Genomic DNA, 19,771 nt, shown 5'->3' with positions numbered 1-19,771 from the left:
GAAAGCTGTTTGACGGAAGTTGTTCATACCGGAAAGACATTCGACCAATCACGACGCGGTGCCCGCGGACCTGTGGTCCCAGTGGAAACAGAACCGAGGCGGAAGCATAGAGTCATAGGAGCGGTGGATTCATGTTATTTGTGCGAGGATTGTTTATCACAGAAAACTGAGAAAAGTATCATGGAATTAACGCCGAAAAAACTGTGAAAGAAGACACTAGTAGACATAAACGATGTTTATGAGATTCGTTGATTCCAGTCGGACTCCTTTGCGCCACTGCACAATGCTAAAACGGAAGTGGGTAGGGGAGGGGCATCCGCTTTTCCCAGAGCTTCCGAGTCCCAGACTGTATGCCGGAAACATTTGTAAATTGTGGGAGGCAACAGTCTGGTAACGCGAGACTAACTTCAGCCCTATATATTTCGGCCATTTGAAAATAGCCGATCTACAAGCTCACAATGCGTCGCCATGCGACGCATTGTGAGCTTGTAGATCGGCTATTTTCAAAATATTTTTATACATTTGAAAACTTGAAATCAGATCTTCTGCACAATGAGTACTTTCTACTTTTGGTACTTATAGTACATTTTGATGCCAATATTTTTGGAATTTTACTCAAAGTGCATTTTTAATTCCAGAACAGGTAGACGTGTATATTTCTGCCAGCACAGGAGAGGATTCATCATTTGTTTTTCTATTTCACGTCTGGTTTCGTGCCACGCTTATGCCTTCGATAATGCCTGCAATTAATGCTCAGCTTACACGCTCAGCTGCAAATATGACTTATCCGACAAACCGTGTCTTGATATCATAAATCATCTTGAACTACATTCTATGTGACATTGTTTCCTATAATTATTTTTTAGCGGCGAAGAGCGAAAATAGCTAATCTGCAACCTTTGAAAATAAAATTAAAGGATTCCATTTGAAAGAGGACATCCAAAATATGGATGCTATAGAGTTAAAGGGGTAGTTCACCCCAAAAGATCTATCTGTTCGTCACCCCATGGAGACTTGAATTCATGGATATAGTTTTTGTCTCATTCCTAAGCCAATAATTTGATGACCAGCGGACCGGTAGGCAGCGGTTCCGGTAGGAGACACAAAGGAGACTCTGGGAGGGAACTATCCCTTTTAATGTGGTTGGGAACACTTTGAGTTTCCTTGCCTTGCTCAAACAAGATAAAACTTCTGAGAGCGACGGTTCCTACACGATTCCCTCTTCTTAACTAGGGTTGGGATCCGGAAACCGGAGGGAACCGGATCCAGCATTGAGGAACCTGGAATCGGTTCCATCACATTTGGAACATATTTTTATGGGTTGTGAGTAAATATCTCCTTTTTTTCTCACATAAAAAAAATATACAAAATTATATATATATATATTATTTTAAAAGATTTAAAAAAAAGTTTAAACAAAAAAAAATCACACACTTTTCATAAAGCGTGCAATTCCCCAAAAAAAATCATAAGTATTTCATGAATAAAAAAATAAAAATCCAATAATTTCCATGTGTCGTGAGCTTGTAGATCTGCTATTTTCACTAGCTGTGAGGTCCCAGGCAAAAACGTCTAATTTCTCTTTTGGGTCTTAAGCTGAAACATTTGCCCCTGACTGCATGCTTACCCCTCTGAGGGTCTTCCTCCTCTTAATGGAGGAGGAGGAGGAGGAGGAGGAGGAGGGGGCCGTCCTCCAGCTCCAGGACACCTTGTAGTGATGGACGGGGACGTCCGGGTCGGCCGGGGCGCTCCAGCGCAGCCTGGCCGACACCACCCGGCCGGGGCCGAACGTCATGTTGGCCACACGCAGGTCCAGAGGGGGCGGCGGGCCGGAGGGGTCTGTGGTGATAGGAGAGGTGAAGGAGGGAGGGGTTATTCAAGAAGAGCTAGATAGATAGATAGATAGATAGATAGATAGATAGATAGATAGATAGAGGTTGGATACTAGGTTCACGATTTTTTTTAACACAAATGTGTTTTCCAGACAAATGACCTAAAAATCTCTTTATCATTTCTCTTACACAAATCCTGTCGTTGGATATGATTTTGTCCACAATTCCATTCAGTATTGATGTTGGTGCCATAGGAGAGATAACAATCCTTCTACATTCTCTAATTGTGTTACGTCTTGTAAATTAAGCAATGCAGATGTTTAACAATAATTTAACTCTTGAGAGCGTAAAACGAAACATGTTTCATGTTACGCTCTCAAGAGTTAGAGATCTATAAGGGTCCATTTGGTTACCAACTCTCCATCATTTAGCTGGGGACCACCTGGATCCTAGCTCCTCTAAAAGCCCGATTCGTACTCCCTCACGCGACGATGTCTCGCGGCGAGAATAGTAGATCTTTCGTCTTTTTTTTAGTAGATTTAGTAGAAAAACTAAATACAAACTAAGCTATGATGACTAAAACTATACAAACTAGACTAAAATGTTACGGAGGGACTGTCGTCGTGCTCTGAAAATAGCTGATCTACAAGAAGATCGGCTATTCTTGGCACACAGCTACTGTAGGTATAAATCAGTCATTATGACGTCATCATGGCTCGCCAAAACTACATTTTAGTCAACTAAATCAAATGTAGATTTAGTTGACTAACCTCTTATTTATGATATTTAGTCAACAAAAACTAGACTAAAACTAGAACATTTCAGATGACTAAAATATGACTAAATGGAAGTTTATTCAGAAGACTATGACAAGGGTGCCTATGGCCTAGTGGTTATGGCGGTCTGGCAGAGAGTCGCGGGTTCAATTCCCGGGCCCGGCGAGCTTTGCTGTGTGTCACTCGCTGTCTCTCTCTCCCTCCCTGTTTCCTGTCACTTGCTATCAAAATGAACACACACACACACACACACACACACACACACACACACACACACACACACACACACACACACACACACACACACACACACACACACACACACACACACACACACACACACACACACACACACACACACACACACACACACACACACACACACACACACAACACACCTCTGCGTGTGTGGACGTGTCGGCTGGGCGTGGTGAAGCCTCTGGTTCCGTGGACGTTGACCGCCGCCACCCTGAACTGGTACCAGCGTCCCGGCCGCGTGTCCACCAGCCTGGCCAGCTGCTCTGTGGTCTGTGGGTGTGGTAAGCGGGTCAGGGGGGGACGGGGGAGTAAAATACGAGACATAAGAAACAAGCCATCTGGTTGACAGTAAAATCCATGATGTTAAGTTAACTCTGAGAGTGTAAGACAGACAGACAGACAGACAGACAGACAGACAGACAGACAGACAGACAGACAGACAGACAGACAGACAGACAGACAGACAGACAGACAGACAGACAGACAGACAGATAGATAGATAGATAGATAGATAGATAAAACAGGGGTATGTGCACGGTGGTGCAACGGTCTCTTCTACCAATGGAGAGCTGGACAAACACTCCACCAATCATACTATAGCCTACTCACCACCACTCAACATTAAAGTTATGTTGTTTATATCAGGACACAATGGCGTGCCTCAGGGATGTGAGTGCGTGCGTAGTACATGTGTACGTGCATGTGTGCATGTTTGTCCTGTCTCTAACAAAGAAATGTCTGCTTTTCATCAGATAAAGTGGTGCAGAGAGAGAGAGAGAGAGAGTGGTGGATGAGACAGAAAGTACCAGTCTTGTGAAGTGCTGCACATAAGCCTTGAGACATGCTATATTATTCAATCCCAGGACGCTGTGATTACATGGTGAGAGTGTTAATTGGTTGGGAGGCCCGTGCATGCGTGAAAGCATTGTAATGAGGCCACACACGCGCACACACACACACACACACACACACACACACACTCACACACACAAAAAAAGGTTGGGAACTTTTTTTTCCTTTTTACTGACACCAAGTTTAAAATAAGAATTAATGACATTAAATATCAATATGAGGCTTGAAAAAAAGGGTGAATTAAATTACACACGTCCGGCTATTTAGTTGGGATAGGAGAGAGACCCACCTGCGCCACCACCTGCCAGGAGGTGGCGCTGTCCTCGCTGGGGCCGATGCCAAAGTTCCACCTCCTGTGGAGCACGTGGACGACGGGCTCCGCCGACACGTTGAACCGGGAGGACCAGCGCACCTCCATCTGTCCCGACGGGAGCTCCCCGAACGTCAGCTCCTTCCTGGGCTTCAGCGGAGCGCCTGGGGAGACAGGAAGTAAAAAAGTAAAAGTCCAGGATTCTAAATGTACTTGATTAAAAGTAAGTAAAAGTATTGGCATCAAAATGTACTTAAAGTACCAAAAGTAAAAGTACTAAAATGTTTGAAAATAGCAGATCTACAAGCTCACAACGCGTCGCATCGTGAGCTTGTAGATCGGCTATTTTCAAATAGCCTAGGTATAAAATAGGACTAGGGTGGTTAATGTAATGTTTCATAATATCATAATTTATATCTGAAAAGTAACTAGTAACTAATGTGTTCAAATAATTGTAGTGGAGTCAGGAGGTTAGGTTTCTCGCTCCTCCTGGAGGAATGTGGAGATAGTTGTGTCGTCCATCATTGTTTAGAATGACAAAGTCAGATGGAAGAAAAAACTGAGTTGGACTCAAGTGGTTTGAACCAGTGGTTCTCAAACCTTTTCATGTCAAGGACCCCCCCAAAAATTATATGTATTTGGCCACGGACCCCCATCTCAAAATATTTTGTTCCAGGGACCCCCAGAAGCAAAGATTTGAGTTACAAATGTTCGCTTTAAAAATCTACATATATATATATTCAAATATGCGCGCAAATGTTCACGATAAAAAAAAGCAGATCTACAAGCTCATAGCGCGGCACTCTGGTTAAAATGATTGTGACGCTATATTTGTTTTACTTTCCTTGATCTGTGGTTCTTTTTGATTTGGCTTTTATGGAATCTAAATGACTCAAATCAGTGTGGTGTCTGACAACTAGTAATCCATGTTTTCTTTTGCTTTTCTTTTAAAGTTGAGCAGTGTTGATTTCGTCGACTAAAACTATGACGAAAAATGTCTTTCGACTACCTTTTTTCTCTGACCAAAACAAAAATAAAAACTAAGCTATGATGACTAAAACTATGACTAAATATACTGACAATTTCGTCAACAAATAAAAACTAGACTAAAATGTTAGTGAGGGATCTAGTGGAGAAGAGATCCAGTAGAACTAAAATACAAGTCATCATGGTCAGACCGAAAATAGTTGATCTACAAGCTCACAATGCGTCACAGTGCGGCGCGTTGTGAGCTTGTAGATCGGCTATTTTCGGCATGCATCTAAGTGAAAAAATTCCGATGCCATCACGGCCCGCCAAAAACTGTTAGATTTAAACTGATTTTTAACTCTCTCAGTGCCAAGAGTATTTTCATAAAGTACTCCCCCAGTGCCAGAAATTTGCGTTTTTTTTTTAATTTTGTAATTTTTCATTCAAACAAACAATCTGATTGGGTTTTTAAACCCATAATACAGTTCTACCAGTAGAGAGCAACAAATCGACACATTGATGACCTCGCTGGCTCACTCGCCCCCTCCCAAACAGGCTCACGTCACATCCGGTCATAACCGGATGTTGACATTTTCGACAATCGTTGATCGGGCTAAATTACGATGCGATACACGACTACGATGACTGATCGTCACCCAGACCAAAGAGAGTAGACGTGGACCTCTCCTCTGTGAAAAAACGTGACTTTCCCTATTCTGGCCAAAAATGACCGCGGGAAAAAAAAATTGAACCGGAAACGGAATCTGCGTCATGAAACCGGAACCCAATGAGTCTGAAGGAGTCAGGAAGCGAAAGTGATCATAAAAAATAAACAGAATAGCGCGACCACAGTCAAAAGTAAAAACTCGGGATTTCTCGTGCTGGCACTGAGGGTACTCGGGAAAAACTCGGGATATCTCGGGGCGTGGCACTGAGAGAGTTAAGACCTTCATAATACCAAAATTGACAAAACTGTCAAATATTACGCAAGAAAGAGGCAAGCATTGAGAAAATAGCCGATCTACAAGCTTGTAGTTCGGCTATTGTCACAAAATGCATCTGTGGAACCGAGTCAAACTAAATGTAATTTGAAAACAATTCCAAGTGCCTGTCAGGGTACTTGGAATTGTTTTAGTTTTTTCAACAGACTATGACTAAAATTCAATCTTTTTTTTTTTGTCAAAATCAACACGTGATGTTGAGCTGATATTAATGTCTCCACATACCCTTGTAGAGGTTCTTGGGGGCCTGGCAGGTGTGTCCACACCCGTTGGAGCAGCACTTCTTCTGGGCCGAGCACTCGCCGTCCCGGTCGCAGCTTTCCACGCAGGCCGCCGCGAAGCCGCTGGCCCTCTCCGGAGGCGGGCAGTCGCCCTGCTTCACCGCCATCACCGACTGGAGGAACTCGCAGCTGGTCACGCACTCCCAGTGCCTCTTGGGGAAGGAGCGCTGCGTTGATGGGGGGGGGGGGGGGGTACTAAATTGTTTTACTTAAGAAAAAGTATCGATACTGCAATGTAGAAGTACTCTGTTACAATGTAGAAGTCCGGAATTCAAAATTGAATTGAGTAAAAGTACAAAAGTATTGGTGTCAAAATGTACTTAAAGTACCAAAAGTAGAAAGTACTCATTATTCAAAATGTCCCATTTCACAAGTTTTCAAATGTATAACATTTATGAAAATCTTTTGAAAATAGCAGATCTACAAGCATCACAATGCGTCACATCGCGACGCATTGTGAGCTTGTAGATCGGCTATTTTCAAAAAATATGAAATGAATATAGGGCTGAAGTGGGTACTGCACATGTTACTGTCATGTGTTTTGTATTGTAATTTATTCTTAACTGTTAACTGTGAGAGGACCTCAATGGAAATAAGTCCCAGGACTTTATAGTGTTATCCTCGAACTGCTGAAACCATGTGGTTTTGTTTTATTGATTTTCAAATAAATCAAATCAAATAAAAAAAACTATGCCTAAACCTAACCTTAACCCTAACCTCACAAACACTATGCCTAAACCTAACCTTAACCCTAACCTCACAAACACTATGCCTAAACCTAACCTTAACCCTAACCTCACAAACACTATGCCTAAACCTAACCTTAACCCTAACCTCACAAACACTATGCCTAACCCTAACCTTAACCCTAACCTCACAAACACTATGCCTAAGCCTAACCTTAACCCTAACCTCACAAACACTATGCCTAACCCTAACCTTAACCCTAACCTCACAAACACTATGCCTAAACCTAACCTTAACCCTAACCTCACAAACACTATGCCTAAACCTAACCTTAACCCTAACCTCACAAACACTATGCCTAACCCTAACCTTAACCCTAACCTCACCAACACTATGCCTAAACCTAACCTTAACCCTAACCTCACAAACACTATGCCTAACCCTAACCTTAACCCTAACCTCACCAACACTATGCCTAAACCTAACCTTAACCCTAACCTCACAAACACTATGCCTAACCCTAACCTTAACCCTAACCTCACAAACACTATGCCTAACCCTAACCTTAACCCTAACCTCACAAACACTATGCCTAACCCTAACCTTAACCCTAACCTCACAAAAACTATGCCTAACCCTAACCTTAACCTCACAAACACTATGCCTAAACCTAACCTTAACCCTAACCTCACAAACACTATGCCTAACCCTAACCTTAACCCTAACCTCACAAAAACTATGCCTAAGCCTAACCTTAACCCTAACCTCACAAAAACTATGCCTAAGCCTAACCTTAACCCTAACCTCACAAACACTATGCCTAAACCTAACCTTAACCCTAACCTCACAAACACTATGCCTAAACCTAACCTTAACCCTAACCTCACAAACACTATGTCTAAACCTAACCTTAACCCTAACCTCACAAACACTATGCCTAAGCCTAACCTTAACCCTAACCTCACAAACACTATGCCTAAACCTAACCTTAACCCTAACCTCACAAACACTATGCCTAACCCTAACCTTAACCCTAACCTCACAAACACTATGACTAAGCCTAACCTTAACCCTAACCTCACAAACACTATGCCTAAACCTAACCTTAACCCTAACCTCACAAACACTATGCCTAACCCTAACCTTAACCCTAACCTCACAAACACTATGTCTAAACCTAACCTTAACCCTAACCTCACAAACCCTAACCCTAACCTTAACCCTAACCTCACAAACACTATGCCTAACCCTAACCTTAACCCTAACCTCACAAAAACTATGCCTAACCCTAACCTTAACCCTAACCTCACAAACACTATGTCTAAACCTAACCTTAACCCTAACCTCACAAACCCTAACCCTAACCCTAACCTTAACCCTAACCTCACAAACACTATGCCTAACCCTAACCTTAACCCTAACCTCACAAACACTATGTCTAAACCTAACCTTAACCCTAACCTCACAAACCCTAACCCTAACCCTAACCTTAACCCTAACCTCACAAACACTATGCCTAACCCTAACCTTAACCCTAACCTCACAAACACTATGCCTAACCCTAACCTTAACCCTAACCTCACAAACACTATGCCTAAACCTAACCTTAACCCTAACCTCACAAACACTATGCCTAACCCTAACCTTAACCCTAACCTCACAAACCCTAACCCTAACCCTAACCTTAACCCTAACCTCACAAACACCATGCCTAACCCTAACCTTAAAGGTAGGGTGAGTGATATTTTGTATATATTTTTTTGTTTTAGTTAAAAAGGTTAAATAACTATATTCTGATAGTAATCATTACTACAGAGCGTTTGTTCGGTCACAGGGGTCTCTCCAGCTCACATTTTCAGGAAGGTGATACATTTTAAGCCAATCAGGAGAGAGCACTGAAAATGCATTTTCTGTTTAACACATCGGGTGCCAAACACGGTCTGAACCGTGTTTTCACAGAGTAGCGCTTTGGTGCCGAACACGGTCTGAACCGTGTTTGGTGTCTTTTCGTTTTTTTCGTTTTTTTCCACACGGGAGGGGTTGGAGCAGCTCTGGAATCACCCGTGGTGATTCTGAGAAGGATAGGCCAGATGGATCACTGTGTCAAAAAACATGGCTCCCATCCGCTTCCGTTCTATCTCCTTCTCTAAAACCCCTATAACTCCGAAACTTTTTACGCTGGGGGAAAACGAGTCATTTGGGATGCACGATCGCTCCGCCATTGTTACTCGCGTGAGAGATGTTATAGTTCCAGGCGTTAGCCAGGACCATTGGGCAAAATGGAGGCATGCTTTTTTTCACATGGAATGCACGTCGTGGAGTCTACAGCTTAAACAGCGCTGCGCAGCTCAACGGTGAGATTTCTGGCACCGAACGTAATCTGTTATTATAAAATGCTGGCACCCAATGTGTTAATAAAGAGCTGGAGAGACATGGGAGACTCCTGTTACTGAACACTCTATAGCAATGAGTACTATCAGAATATAGAGCTATTTAACACTTATTTTAACCAAAGTAAATCACTTACCCTACCTTTTAACCTAACCTCACAAACATTATGCCTGACCTTAACCCTACACCTAACCTCAAAACCATGTCGACCTGGGCCAAACCGGGAAAAGACAGAGTCCGGTGCCATCATGCTGTACCTCACACAGGTCCCGGCACTGACTCTTCCTCTTCATCTCCCAGGTGTCCTTGCAAGGCTCCAGACACTGCAGAGGAGAGAGGAAACATGACAAACATTCAGCTCATCCACACGTTTCATAGGGAGCTTATATAATCAATTCATTGATTCTTTATCAACTGAATTGTTGCTGCTGTGACGCCTGAAGCTCTGCATGGGTATTCAATGGTGCTTGTTAACCCATTAAGACCGGGAACGCATACTGTGTCATTTTCCATTTTTAGCTATAACCATTATCTTATACTTTGGGCTATTCAAAAATAGCAGATATACAAGCTCATAGTGCGGCACCAAGTGAGAAATGGAACATTCTGCATATCGAGTACCTTCTACTTTTGGTACTTAAATCATTTTCATACCAGTACTTTTACTCAGGTAAATTTTGAATTCCGGACTTTTACTTGTAACAGAGTATTTCTACATTGCAGTATTGATACTTTTACTTGGTGGTGGTGGGGTGTAAGCTATACGCGGACCACGTCCTGTTCCCCCCGAAGGTTAACACATGATTCTAAACTCTAAATGAACTTATAGTTTCCACACAGAGGGTTGTATAGAGTTTGGTCCTGTGAGAGTTCCGTCCTTCCTCTCATCCATGTCCAGTCTACTTGTTTCAGCAGCACGGAACGGTGGCGTTCTATTCTAGAGCGACACGACGCTGTGTGTGTGTGTGTGTGTGTGTGTGTGTGTGTGTGTGTGTGTGTGTGTGTGTGTGTGTGTGTGTGTGTGTGTGTGTGTGTGTGTGTGTGTGTGTGTGTGTGTGTGTGTGTGTGTGTGTGTGTGTGTGTGTGTGTGTGTCATGCGTGCAGCAGGTGTAATAATGGATGTGGGAAACTGTGGATAAGTGTGTTTTAAACAGACACGCCACATTTATAGAATCGGCCTCAGGTCTTAATGAGTTAAGAACACACACCACTGCTGTGCAGGGGTTCTCAACCTTTTCAGGCCACGACCACCCAAAAAAAATCATATTTGAACTGGGGACCCCCCACCCTGACAAGCACTTGGAATTGTAGGAGTTGTAGGCATTACATTTAGTTTGACTCGGTTCCATAGATAAATATTGTGAAATAGCCGAACTACAAGCTCACAACGCTTGTGAGCTTGTAGATCAGCTATTTTCACAATGTTTGCCATTTCTTATGTAACATTTGACAATTTGGCCAATTAGGTATAACAAAAAAAGTCTTAAAAGTCATTCAATTGTCACTTTATAAATGTGCAGATACCCTGTATACACTTATACTGTATGTTGGTTTTGTTTACTGTTGAGTGAGAAAACAATGTTGCACATTAAGCTAATCCTCTGGGGACCCCCAAAAAATAATTTGGGGACCCCTCTGGGCGTTTCGACCGCCAGTTTGGGGACCACTGCCCTAGGACGTCTTGCACTGAGCCAGTACTGTCAGCTCTGATCTAGGCTGTCCGCTCCTCAGATGAACAGACCATCTCTAATCCGGCCTCGCGGACATTTTCCGCCCCATTTCCAGCTCAAATCGAGCGCCTAACCTCCCCGACCCCAAGAGTACATTTACTGTACTAAGTACTGTACTTTGAGTACATTTGTATGATTTTTTTTACATTACATTACAGTCATTTAGCAGACGCTTTTATCCAAAGCGACTTACAATAAGTACATTCAACATACTTAGGTAGGGAACGAAACTACTAATCAGTAAGTGCATTTTCTTCTAAAACAAGCAACTAAGAGTACACCTACGCTAAGGTAAAAGTGCAATATATCAGCTACCTACTTTCTTTTACTTTTACTTTCCTACTTTCTTTTTACTCTACTGTAATGGAGCTCCATGAATTGAATCGTACTCCATGAATTGAGTATGTGAGGATCCTATATGAAACAAGCCATCGCTTCTTTCATGGGCGATCCATTTTAGTTGACCTTATATTGTAAGCTGTACTTCCATGTGCTTTTTCTCTGAAACCTTCTAAATAAAGTATTCAATCAATCAATCAAAGCATTTACAATGTTCAAGACTTTTACTTTTTCCCCACTTCATCTCAAGAGGTAAATATTGCACTTTTTTTTAAACTCCACTGCAATTATTTGAAAACTTTAGTTAGTCGTTACTTTGTAGATTTGGATTATTATTACAAAACATACATTAACCACTTCAGCCCTATATATATATATATATATATATATGTATATATATATATATATATATATATATATATATACACAGTACTTGGGAAAATAGTAGATATACAACCTGAGCTTGTAGATCTGCTATATTTGTATACATTTCGAAAACTTGTGAAATGGGATATTCTGCGTTATGACTAGTTTTTGGTACTCCCAAGTATATTTCGATGCCAAAACTTTTACTCAAGACATTTTGAGATGCAGCGCGGGTCTGGGGGGATTACGAAAATAATAATAATAACCTACAGTCCCCCCGATAATGGAAGACAAGAGGTCATTTGGGATTCAATCGCTTCTTTTTGATCAAACAAAACCAAAACATCATGCAGGACATAAAACAAAATATAACACCATGGCTCGAGTACATTTGGGGAAACAATGCAAGGCTTGCAGTGTGCAATCGGTCATGTCAGGGTGTGTGCGTGTGTGTGTGTCTGTGCACGTGCGTGCGTGTGCGCGCGTGCATGTGTGTGTATGTGTGTCTGTGTGTGTGCGTGTGTGTATGTGTATCTGTGTGCGTGTGTATATGTGTGTCTGTATGTGTGTGTGTTTATGTGTGTCTGTGTTCGTGTGTGTATGTGTGTCTGTGTGTGTTCGTGCATGTGTGTCTGTGTGTACTGTATGTGTGTCTGTGTGCGTGCGTGCATGTGTCTGTGTGTGTGTGTGTGTGTGTATGTGTATGTGTGTCTGTGTGCGTGCGTGCGTGTATGTGTGTCTGTGCGCGCGCCCGTGCGTGCGTGCATGTGTGTGTATGTGTGTGTGTGCGTGTGCGTGTGCGTGTGTGTATGTGTGCCTGTGTGAGTATGTGTGCGTATGTGTGTGTGTGTGTGTGTGTGTGTGTGTGTGTGTGTGTGTGTGTGTGTGTGTGTGTGTGTGTGTGTGTACAGTATGTGTGTGTGTGTGTGTGTGTGTGTGCGTATGTGTGTGTGTGCAGACCTCTCCTGCACCACAGAGCACAGATAAGGGTCAGAGTGACCTCTCTGTGGACGGCTCATAATGTGTCTCTTTCTGGGCGGTAGACCGCTGAGTGACCTCTCTGACGACCGCTCACAATCCCTCTCTTTCTGGGCGGCATTCAGGGCGCTGCGCACGACACCGTTTGATTGGACGACCAGATAAACGACTTCCTCCCCCCGGAGGAGGAGAATGAATGGGCCGTCTTTGTCTCTGAACTTCCTGTTTCGACACCGGCTTTGTTTCTCTGTCACTGACTATAAGCACGGCGTGAGTGAATTATTTGGGACACGCGTTCTTCCATGTTATGGGTTCGTCGAGGGGCAAAAGATGGGGGAGAATCAAGTGGAGGAAGTCTGGCTGTCAAAGTCGCGTGTCGGGAAAACAAAGCTACGGAAAGCGCCGCGCTCCTTTCATGACCGCCAAGTGCTATTTAAACGATGGAGGACTTGAGAGGTTTACGTCAAGGCACTCGACAACAATCCACCGGGCTCAAGCTCAAAGGCCAGGGTGAGGGCACGCCCAGTGACATCACCCACACCCCCCACCCACAGAAACCACAGAGGGAATGCAGTGAGTTAATGCCATCTTCAAGAAGGGGTTGTGTGGGAGTTTGTAACTGTGGCAACTGTGGTAAATCAGTGGATGTCAGACATTTTCCCAAATTGATATGTACTGTATATGGCCACAGACCCCCACAAGATTTTGTGCCAGGAACCCCCAATAAGACTAAGATTTGTGATAAAACTTGTATTTGAATGTAACCATATACAACGTCTTTAAGTTAAGTGGTTCAACTGAATTTGACGCTTTGCTGGGGACCCCCGCGGGACCCCTTGGGGTCTCAGGCCATCACCTTTAGAGCAATGGTTCTCAAAGTGAGGGTAAAAGCCTGGAGGAGATACCGTAGGGACAGAAGGATTAACAAGCTCTCATTATCACCAGAGGGACCATGGTGACAACTTGAGGCCGGTTGCTCCATGAGCCAAAGTAATGGACAGGTATCTAGACATACTGCATGCAGCCCATAGCTCATTGTTTTCACAAGAACATAGCTGCTGGTGCAGACACACAGAAAGAAATCCATTATCCATAATCAAAGGTAAAAGACAGCCTTGTGGTAGACAAGCCGTGGCTTCCACAAAATGAAGAAGTTGCCTTTTGATCCAAGGGGGGCTTCCGTCAGATGAAAGCACTGTGGAGCTCAGTGTCAATATTTCAGAGAGCACCTGTCATCACAGAGAGACTCTGACAGCCTGCAGTAGAGACCACATCTAAGGTTATGCGCCAATGGGGGGCGTTCATGAAAATTAAGAGTGCGGAGGAGAAGTGCATTCTATTAGGAGGTTTGTCGCTGCATTGGTTGCGGTTGCCGATCTCACATCGTTGCCGGCATTTAAAAATAGCCGATCTACAAGCTCGCAACGTGCCGCAATGCGACGCGTTGTGAGCTTGTAGATCTGCTATTTAAAAACAATTCCAACAAAAAATATCATCAAAAATATTCCAATAAAAAACATTCCACAAATGTGGAATATTTTTGAAACATTCTAACAACACAAATCTCTTAAGTGCTATGGGGGGGGGGGGAGAGGCGAGTCTTCAGATGACAGAGGAGGTTTTGACCTTGTAAGTAAATCAAACTCGAGTGAACAAACTCACAAAAGCAGCAGCATTCAACCAAATGTTCTTGTATAGAATCCTGACCCCGGGGCGTCCCGTCTTGACTGTGCCGGTGTGCAGTGGCACATGTTATTGAACCATATGGAAGGATTGTGTGTGTGTGTGTGTGTGTGTGTGTGTGTGTGTGTGTGTGTGTGTGTGTGTGTGTGTGTGTGTGTGTGTGTGTGTGTGTGTGTGAGAGAGACTGTGTGTGTGAGAGAGACTGTGTGTGTGAGAGAGACTGTGTGTGTGTGTGTGTGTGTGTGTGTGTGTGCGTGTGTGTGTGTGTGCGTGTGTGTGCGCGTGTGTGTGTGTGTGTGTGTGTGTGTGTGTGTGTGTGTGTGTGTGTGTGTGTGTGTGTGTGTGTGTGTGTGTGTGTGTGTGTGTGTGTGTGTGTGTGTGTGTCTCCATGTAAATGGTGCATTTATGTAACAGTGACAGCCTTGACACCATACAAGGCTCAAGCAGTGAGGGCCTTCGGCACAAAGCCAAGGGGGGGGGGGGGGGGGGGGACTGAGGATCGAACCGGGGACCGGAACTTTCACCTCCTGAGCCACTGCCAGCTAGGGCTGTCACGATTACTGTTTTAATTTGACGATTAATTGTCACACAAATAATTGCGATTTCAATTGTGTTTTTGGCGTTGAACATCGGAGGGTTAGAACATGGGGGAAAGCACACACAGGGAAAGCAGGGGTATGGAAGTGAGAGGCTGCTGCGGACCGTTAATATCTGTCAAGAGCGGGCCTGTTACCTTTGCTGGGGGCCTGTTAAACCATTAGTTCTCAAAGTGAGGTCCGCGGAAGGGTTCAAGAGGGTCCCCAGCAAAGGTATAGTTAACATAGCATCACAATCATCTTAAATACTTTATCCATTTATACGTTGGCTATTCAATAATAGCAGATCTACAAGCTTGCAGCGCGGCACGGGAGCTTATCTGCTATTTTTGAAAATATAAAAAAGATTATCGGACATGTTTGAAAATGTTTGAATAATTTAGATTTATCTTTCTTTACATAAATCTTCTCTTCTGGGGGTCCCTGGCACAAAACCTCTTCAGTTGGGGGGTCCGCGGCCAAATACATATATCAATTTAGGGGTCCTTGAGTTTGAGAACCTGTGTGTTAAACAAAAACATACCCCCAAAAATGCCAGGCCTGCACTACACTCGTGCATACTGGATTATCTAAATTATCGGGCCGTGATATCAGGGTAAGTTTTATTATATTATATTATCATAATATCTCAGAGGAAGCATGGGGCCAAAACGTCCTGTTCCATCCATTACTGTCTCCAGCCCTTGAGCAGTGATGTATTAGCCCAGAGCCACCAGCTACTGTCTACGTGGATAGCTGCAGAAAGTGCCTGTACGCCGGTGATGAATGGCATGGCTCGGAACGGCTTGGCTCGGAACGTAGAAATAGGTATTAACCACTATGGCGCTATTTGCCCCCGTGCGCGCACATGTATGAGCGCGCGGACAGGACACGCACACATCCATTGTTACAGACTCACAATTTTTTTACTTGAGTAAAAGTATCAATACCACCAAATAGAAAAAAGTAAAAGTCCGGTATTAAAAAATGTACTTGAGTAAAAATACAAAGGTATTGGCATCACGATGTACTTAGAGTACCAAAAGTAAAAGCACTCATTATGCAAAATGTCGTCCCATTTCTAAACTTTCCAAATGTATAAAATCCTTTAAAAAAGTGCATGTTTTGTAATAATAATTTAAATCTACAAAGTAACTAGTAACAAAATGTTCTAATAATCGTAGTGGAGTAAAAAGTACAATATCTGCCTCTTAGACGTAGTGGAGTAGAAGTATTGATAATTGGAAATACTCCAGTAAAGTAAAAACAAAAACATTACATCAAATTTGTACTTAAGTATAATACTTTAGTAAATATACTTAGTTACTTTCCACCACTGCACACCATCCATTTTTACAGACCCAGACACACGTACACACGCGCACACACACACGCACATACACACAGTCGTGTGTGTGTGTGTACGTGCTGTGATTTATTGCACAAGAAAAAAACACCGGTGTCCCCAGTATGTCGTTCTATATACATGAATCAATCACCTAGATGATGGTGTGTAGGTCACGTTTCACAGGTTATATGAAACGATGGGGGGGATCAGAGGGACGGCTGCTGTCTGCATGCAGCCACGTGCAAGCAAGTGTACCGGTGTGCATGCTGCCTAGCCCCTTTCGGGACCCTGTTTACCTTTTTTGTATTTGGGAAGGCGGTATCCAGGGTCCCTTGTTGGTTAGAACACGCTCTCTCGTACCGGCGGCTACCACTGTCTGGTCTCGGGTTTACAGCTCGTCGCTTAGAAGTTGCAGAGATTTCTCAAAGGTACCAAAAAGAGCAATACTAACACGCGAACAAGCGGCATCAAAAAGCGGGGATCGGCGATGCCGTTTAACATTTTTAATAATTTAGTAAACCTTAAGCTCATTTCTCACACTCTGCTCCACTGCCCATGTCCCGCCTCCCCGCGTTGTGATTGTCATGCAAGCATGTAGGAGCTCGCCAATCAGAGGCAGTAACGAGGACCATAGAGTTATGCGTAGGACGCGCAGCTTGTCAGTCACCGTGGGGAGGCGGGACATGGGCAGTGGAGCAGAGTGTGAGAAATGAGCTTAAGGTTTACTAAATTATAAAAAATGTTAAACGGCATCGCCGATCCCCGCTTTTTGATGCCGCTTGTTCGCGTGTTAGTATTGCTCTTTTTGGTACCTTTGAGAAATCTCTGCAACTTCTAAGCGACGAGCTGTAAACTCGAGACCAGACAGTGGTAGCCGCCGGTACGATAGAGCGTGTTCTAACCAACAAGGGACCCTGGATACCGCCTTCCCAAATACAAAAAAGGTAAACAGGGTCCCGAAAGGGGCTACATGCTGCCTATAGTGCAGTGTTGATTTTTATGTAGTTTTAGTCAGTCTTTTGAATAAAATTCCATTTAGTTTTAGTCATATTTTAGTCATCTGAAATGTTTTAGTTTTTGTCTAGTTTTAGTCGACTAAATATCATAAGATTATAGTCGACTAAATCTACAGTTGATTTAGTCGACTAAAATGTATGTTGGCGGTGCTTTGATGGCGTCGTAATGGCAGATTTTACACTTGGTTGAATGCTGAAAATAGCCGATCTACAAGCTCACAACGTGTCGCGTTGTGAGCTTGTAGATCTGCTATTTTCAGAGCACAACACCCGAGCGCAACCAAACATAAAATGACTTGTTCCACTGGGTCTCTTCTCCACTATAGTCCCTCACTAACATTTTTGTGTAGTTTTTATATGTTGACAAAATCGTCAATATATTTAGTCTTAGTTTAGGTCATCATAGCTTAGTTTTTATTTTGTTTTTATTTAGTTTTCGTCAGTGAAAAAAGGTAGTCGACGAACATTTTTCGTCACGAAATCATCAGTGCTCTAGTGCTTACCTTTGAGCATTGTTTGTTGTCATGACACCAGCCAAACGAATCGGATCCATTGTTCTGAGAAAGAGAGAGAGAGGGTGGGAGAGAGAGAGAGATTATGGGTTACTTTTTGTTCACCAACGCAAATCCAGTGGCGCAAAGTAACTGGGGTGCTCCTTCCATTCCGACATCTCACCACTCCGACTAGTGGCTTCCGCGTGCGGTTATGGTTAGGGTTAGGGTTAGGTATAGGGTTCGTCAACGTCGGAAAGGCGACATGTCGGAAAGGAGAAATGCACCCAAAGTAACTAAGTGCATTTACTCAAGCACTGTAGAACGGCCTACTTGAGAACAATTCGGGAATTCAAAATTTACTTGAGTAAAAGTACAAAAGTATTGATATCAAAATGCACTTAAAGTATCAAAAGTAGAAAGTACTCATTATGCAGAATGTGACATTTCACAAGTTTTCAAATGCGTAAAATGTCAAAAGATCATTTGAAAATAGCCGATCTACAAGCTCACAATGCGTCGCATCACATCAAATGGCCGAAATGTACATAGGGCTGAAGTGGTTAATGTATGTTTTGTAATAATAATCAAAATCTACAGAGTAACTAGTAACTAAAGTTTTCAAACAATTGTAGTGGAGTAAAAGTACAATATTTGCCTCTGAGATGTAGTGGCGTAGGATGTAAAAGTATTGAAAATTGGAAATACCTTAAGTAAAGTAAAAAGTACCTGAAAATTGTCCTTAAATACAGTAGTTGAGTAAATGTACTTAGTGACTTTACACCACTGACAAGCACTGACTGGGGAACTAGACTGACGCACATGAGGGGTGATTACACATCAGATACAGCTGGGGCAAACAGAGACATAGAACCAAGAACACTAGACCAGGGAACAACATACAGAAACACAAGACCTAGAAACTACAAGTCTGTGACAAAAATGAGCTTTTTTTTATCCCACGATTTTGTAACCCATTTTTTCACCCAGTGCCAATTGTCTAAGTCAGGGTTGTCAAACTGGCGGCCCGGGGGCATTTGGCGGCCCACGGAAAGGTCCATGGCGGCCCGCGAAAGTGGCCCGCTTCTAAGTGGAAGGAACACGTTATTCCAACCAGTTCCTTTACCCAGATCCGCTACGTTTAATGCTTGTGTGACGCTGTAGTATGATCAAGTAGGCCGTTAAAATGTACGAAAGAAACACAAAACGTTTGAATATGGACATATAAGAGGTTTCTGCCCGACAGCGACGATTAACCAAATTAGTTTAATTTATACAAAAGTAATGCTTCATGTTCTAATTGGAGGTCAAACCATACACACACACAGAGTGAGAGGACATTGTAGTGTGGAGAGAACGTTGCAGATTCACTAACCTCGCATCACCAGTCTTTCCACCTCGGAGGAAAGCCTGGTCTCTGTTACTAAAGACCCATATGATCCGGTCTAGGCCACACCTACTGAAAAAAAAAATGAAAAAAGAATCCTCTTTCCGGATTGTGCCCATCCGGTTTTGCGGTGCTGCTATGTTTTGGTTCCCCAATCCCTATTTAAATGGAATAGAATTTCCCCGTGGGATAATACAGACGCTAAATAGTCTCCGGATAGTGCACGCACATTTACATTTAAAAAATAAGCTAAACTATGCCGCATCAAGGATTTTATTAGGACGGACCTATTTTGAGGTGAGACGTCTTTCCGGTTCTGCCCATCCGGCCACTTTACATTTTTTTAACTTCCGCTCCCGACCGGATCATATACCCGAAAAGGAATGGTGCCCAGGCTACAGATTCACAGGTCACACAGTTAATTGATAATAAATATGAATTCACAGACGTCTTATTTTTTTGTCTCCTGAATGTCCTGAGACATGTGCAAATGGAACCAAA

The 19,771-nt window shown here is 43.1% G+C and overlaps 1 protein-coding gene across 1 annotated transcript in view; it reads right to left on the bottom strand.

Annotated features, from left to right (window-relative positions):
- The window catches only part of anos1a (anosmin 1a), a gene marked incomplete at both ends in the record, with an annotated part of 156,979 nt that overhangs the window by 14,775 nt on the left and 122,433 nt on the right, over positions 1-19,771 (bottom strand). The window contains 5 exons of the mRNA XM_080422016.1: positions 1,628-1,839; positions 3,007-3,136; positions 4,008-4,192; positions 6,224-6,446; positions 9,615-9,680. Coding sequence (XP_080278142.1) covers positions 1,628-1,839; positions 3,007-3,136; positions 4,008-4,192; positions 6,224-6,446; positions 9,615-9,680 — 816 coding nt within the window. The remainder of the gene's footprint in view (positions 1-1,627; positions 1,840-3,006; positions 3,137-4,007; positions 4,193-6,223; positions 6,447-9,614; positions 9,681-19,771) is intronic.

This window comes from Gymnoscopelus braueri (assembly GCF_963280865.1).
Source record: "Gymnoscopelus braueri genome assembly, chromosome: 24".
NCBI lineage: Eukaryota > Metazoa > Chordata > Actinopteri > Myctophiformes > Myctophidae > Gymnoscopelus > Gymnoscopelus braueri.
The sequence above is the reverse complement of the archived record's forward strand: the minus strand, read 5'-3'. Positions and strand labels throughout refer to the sequence as shown.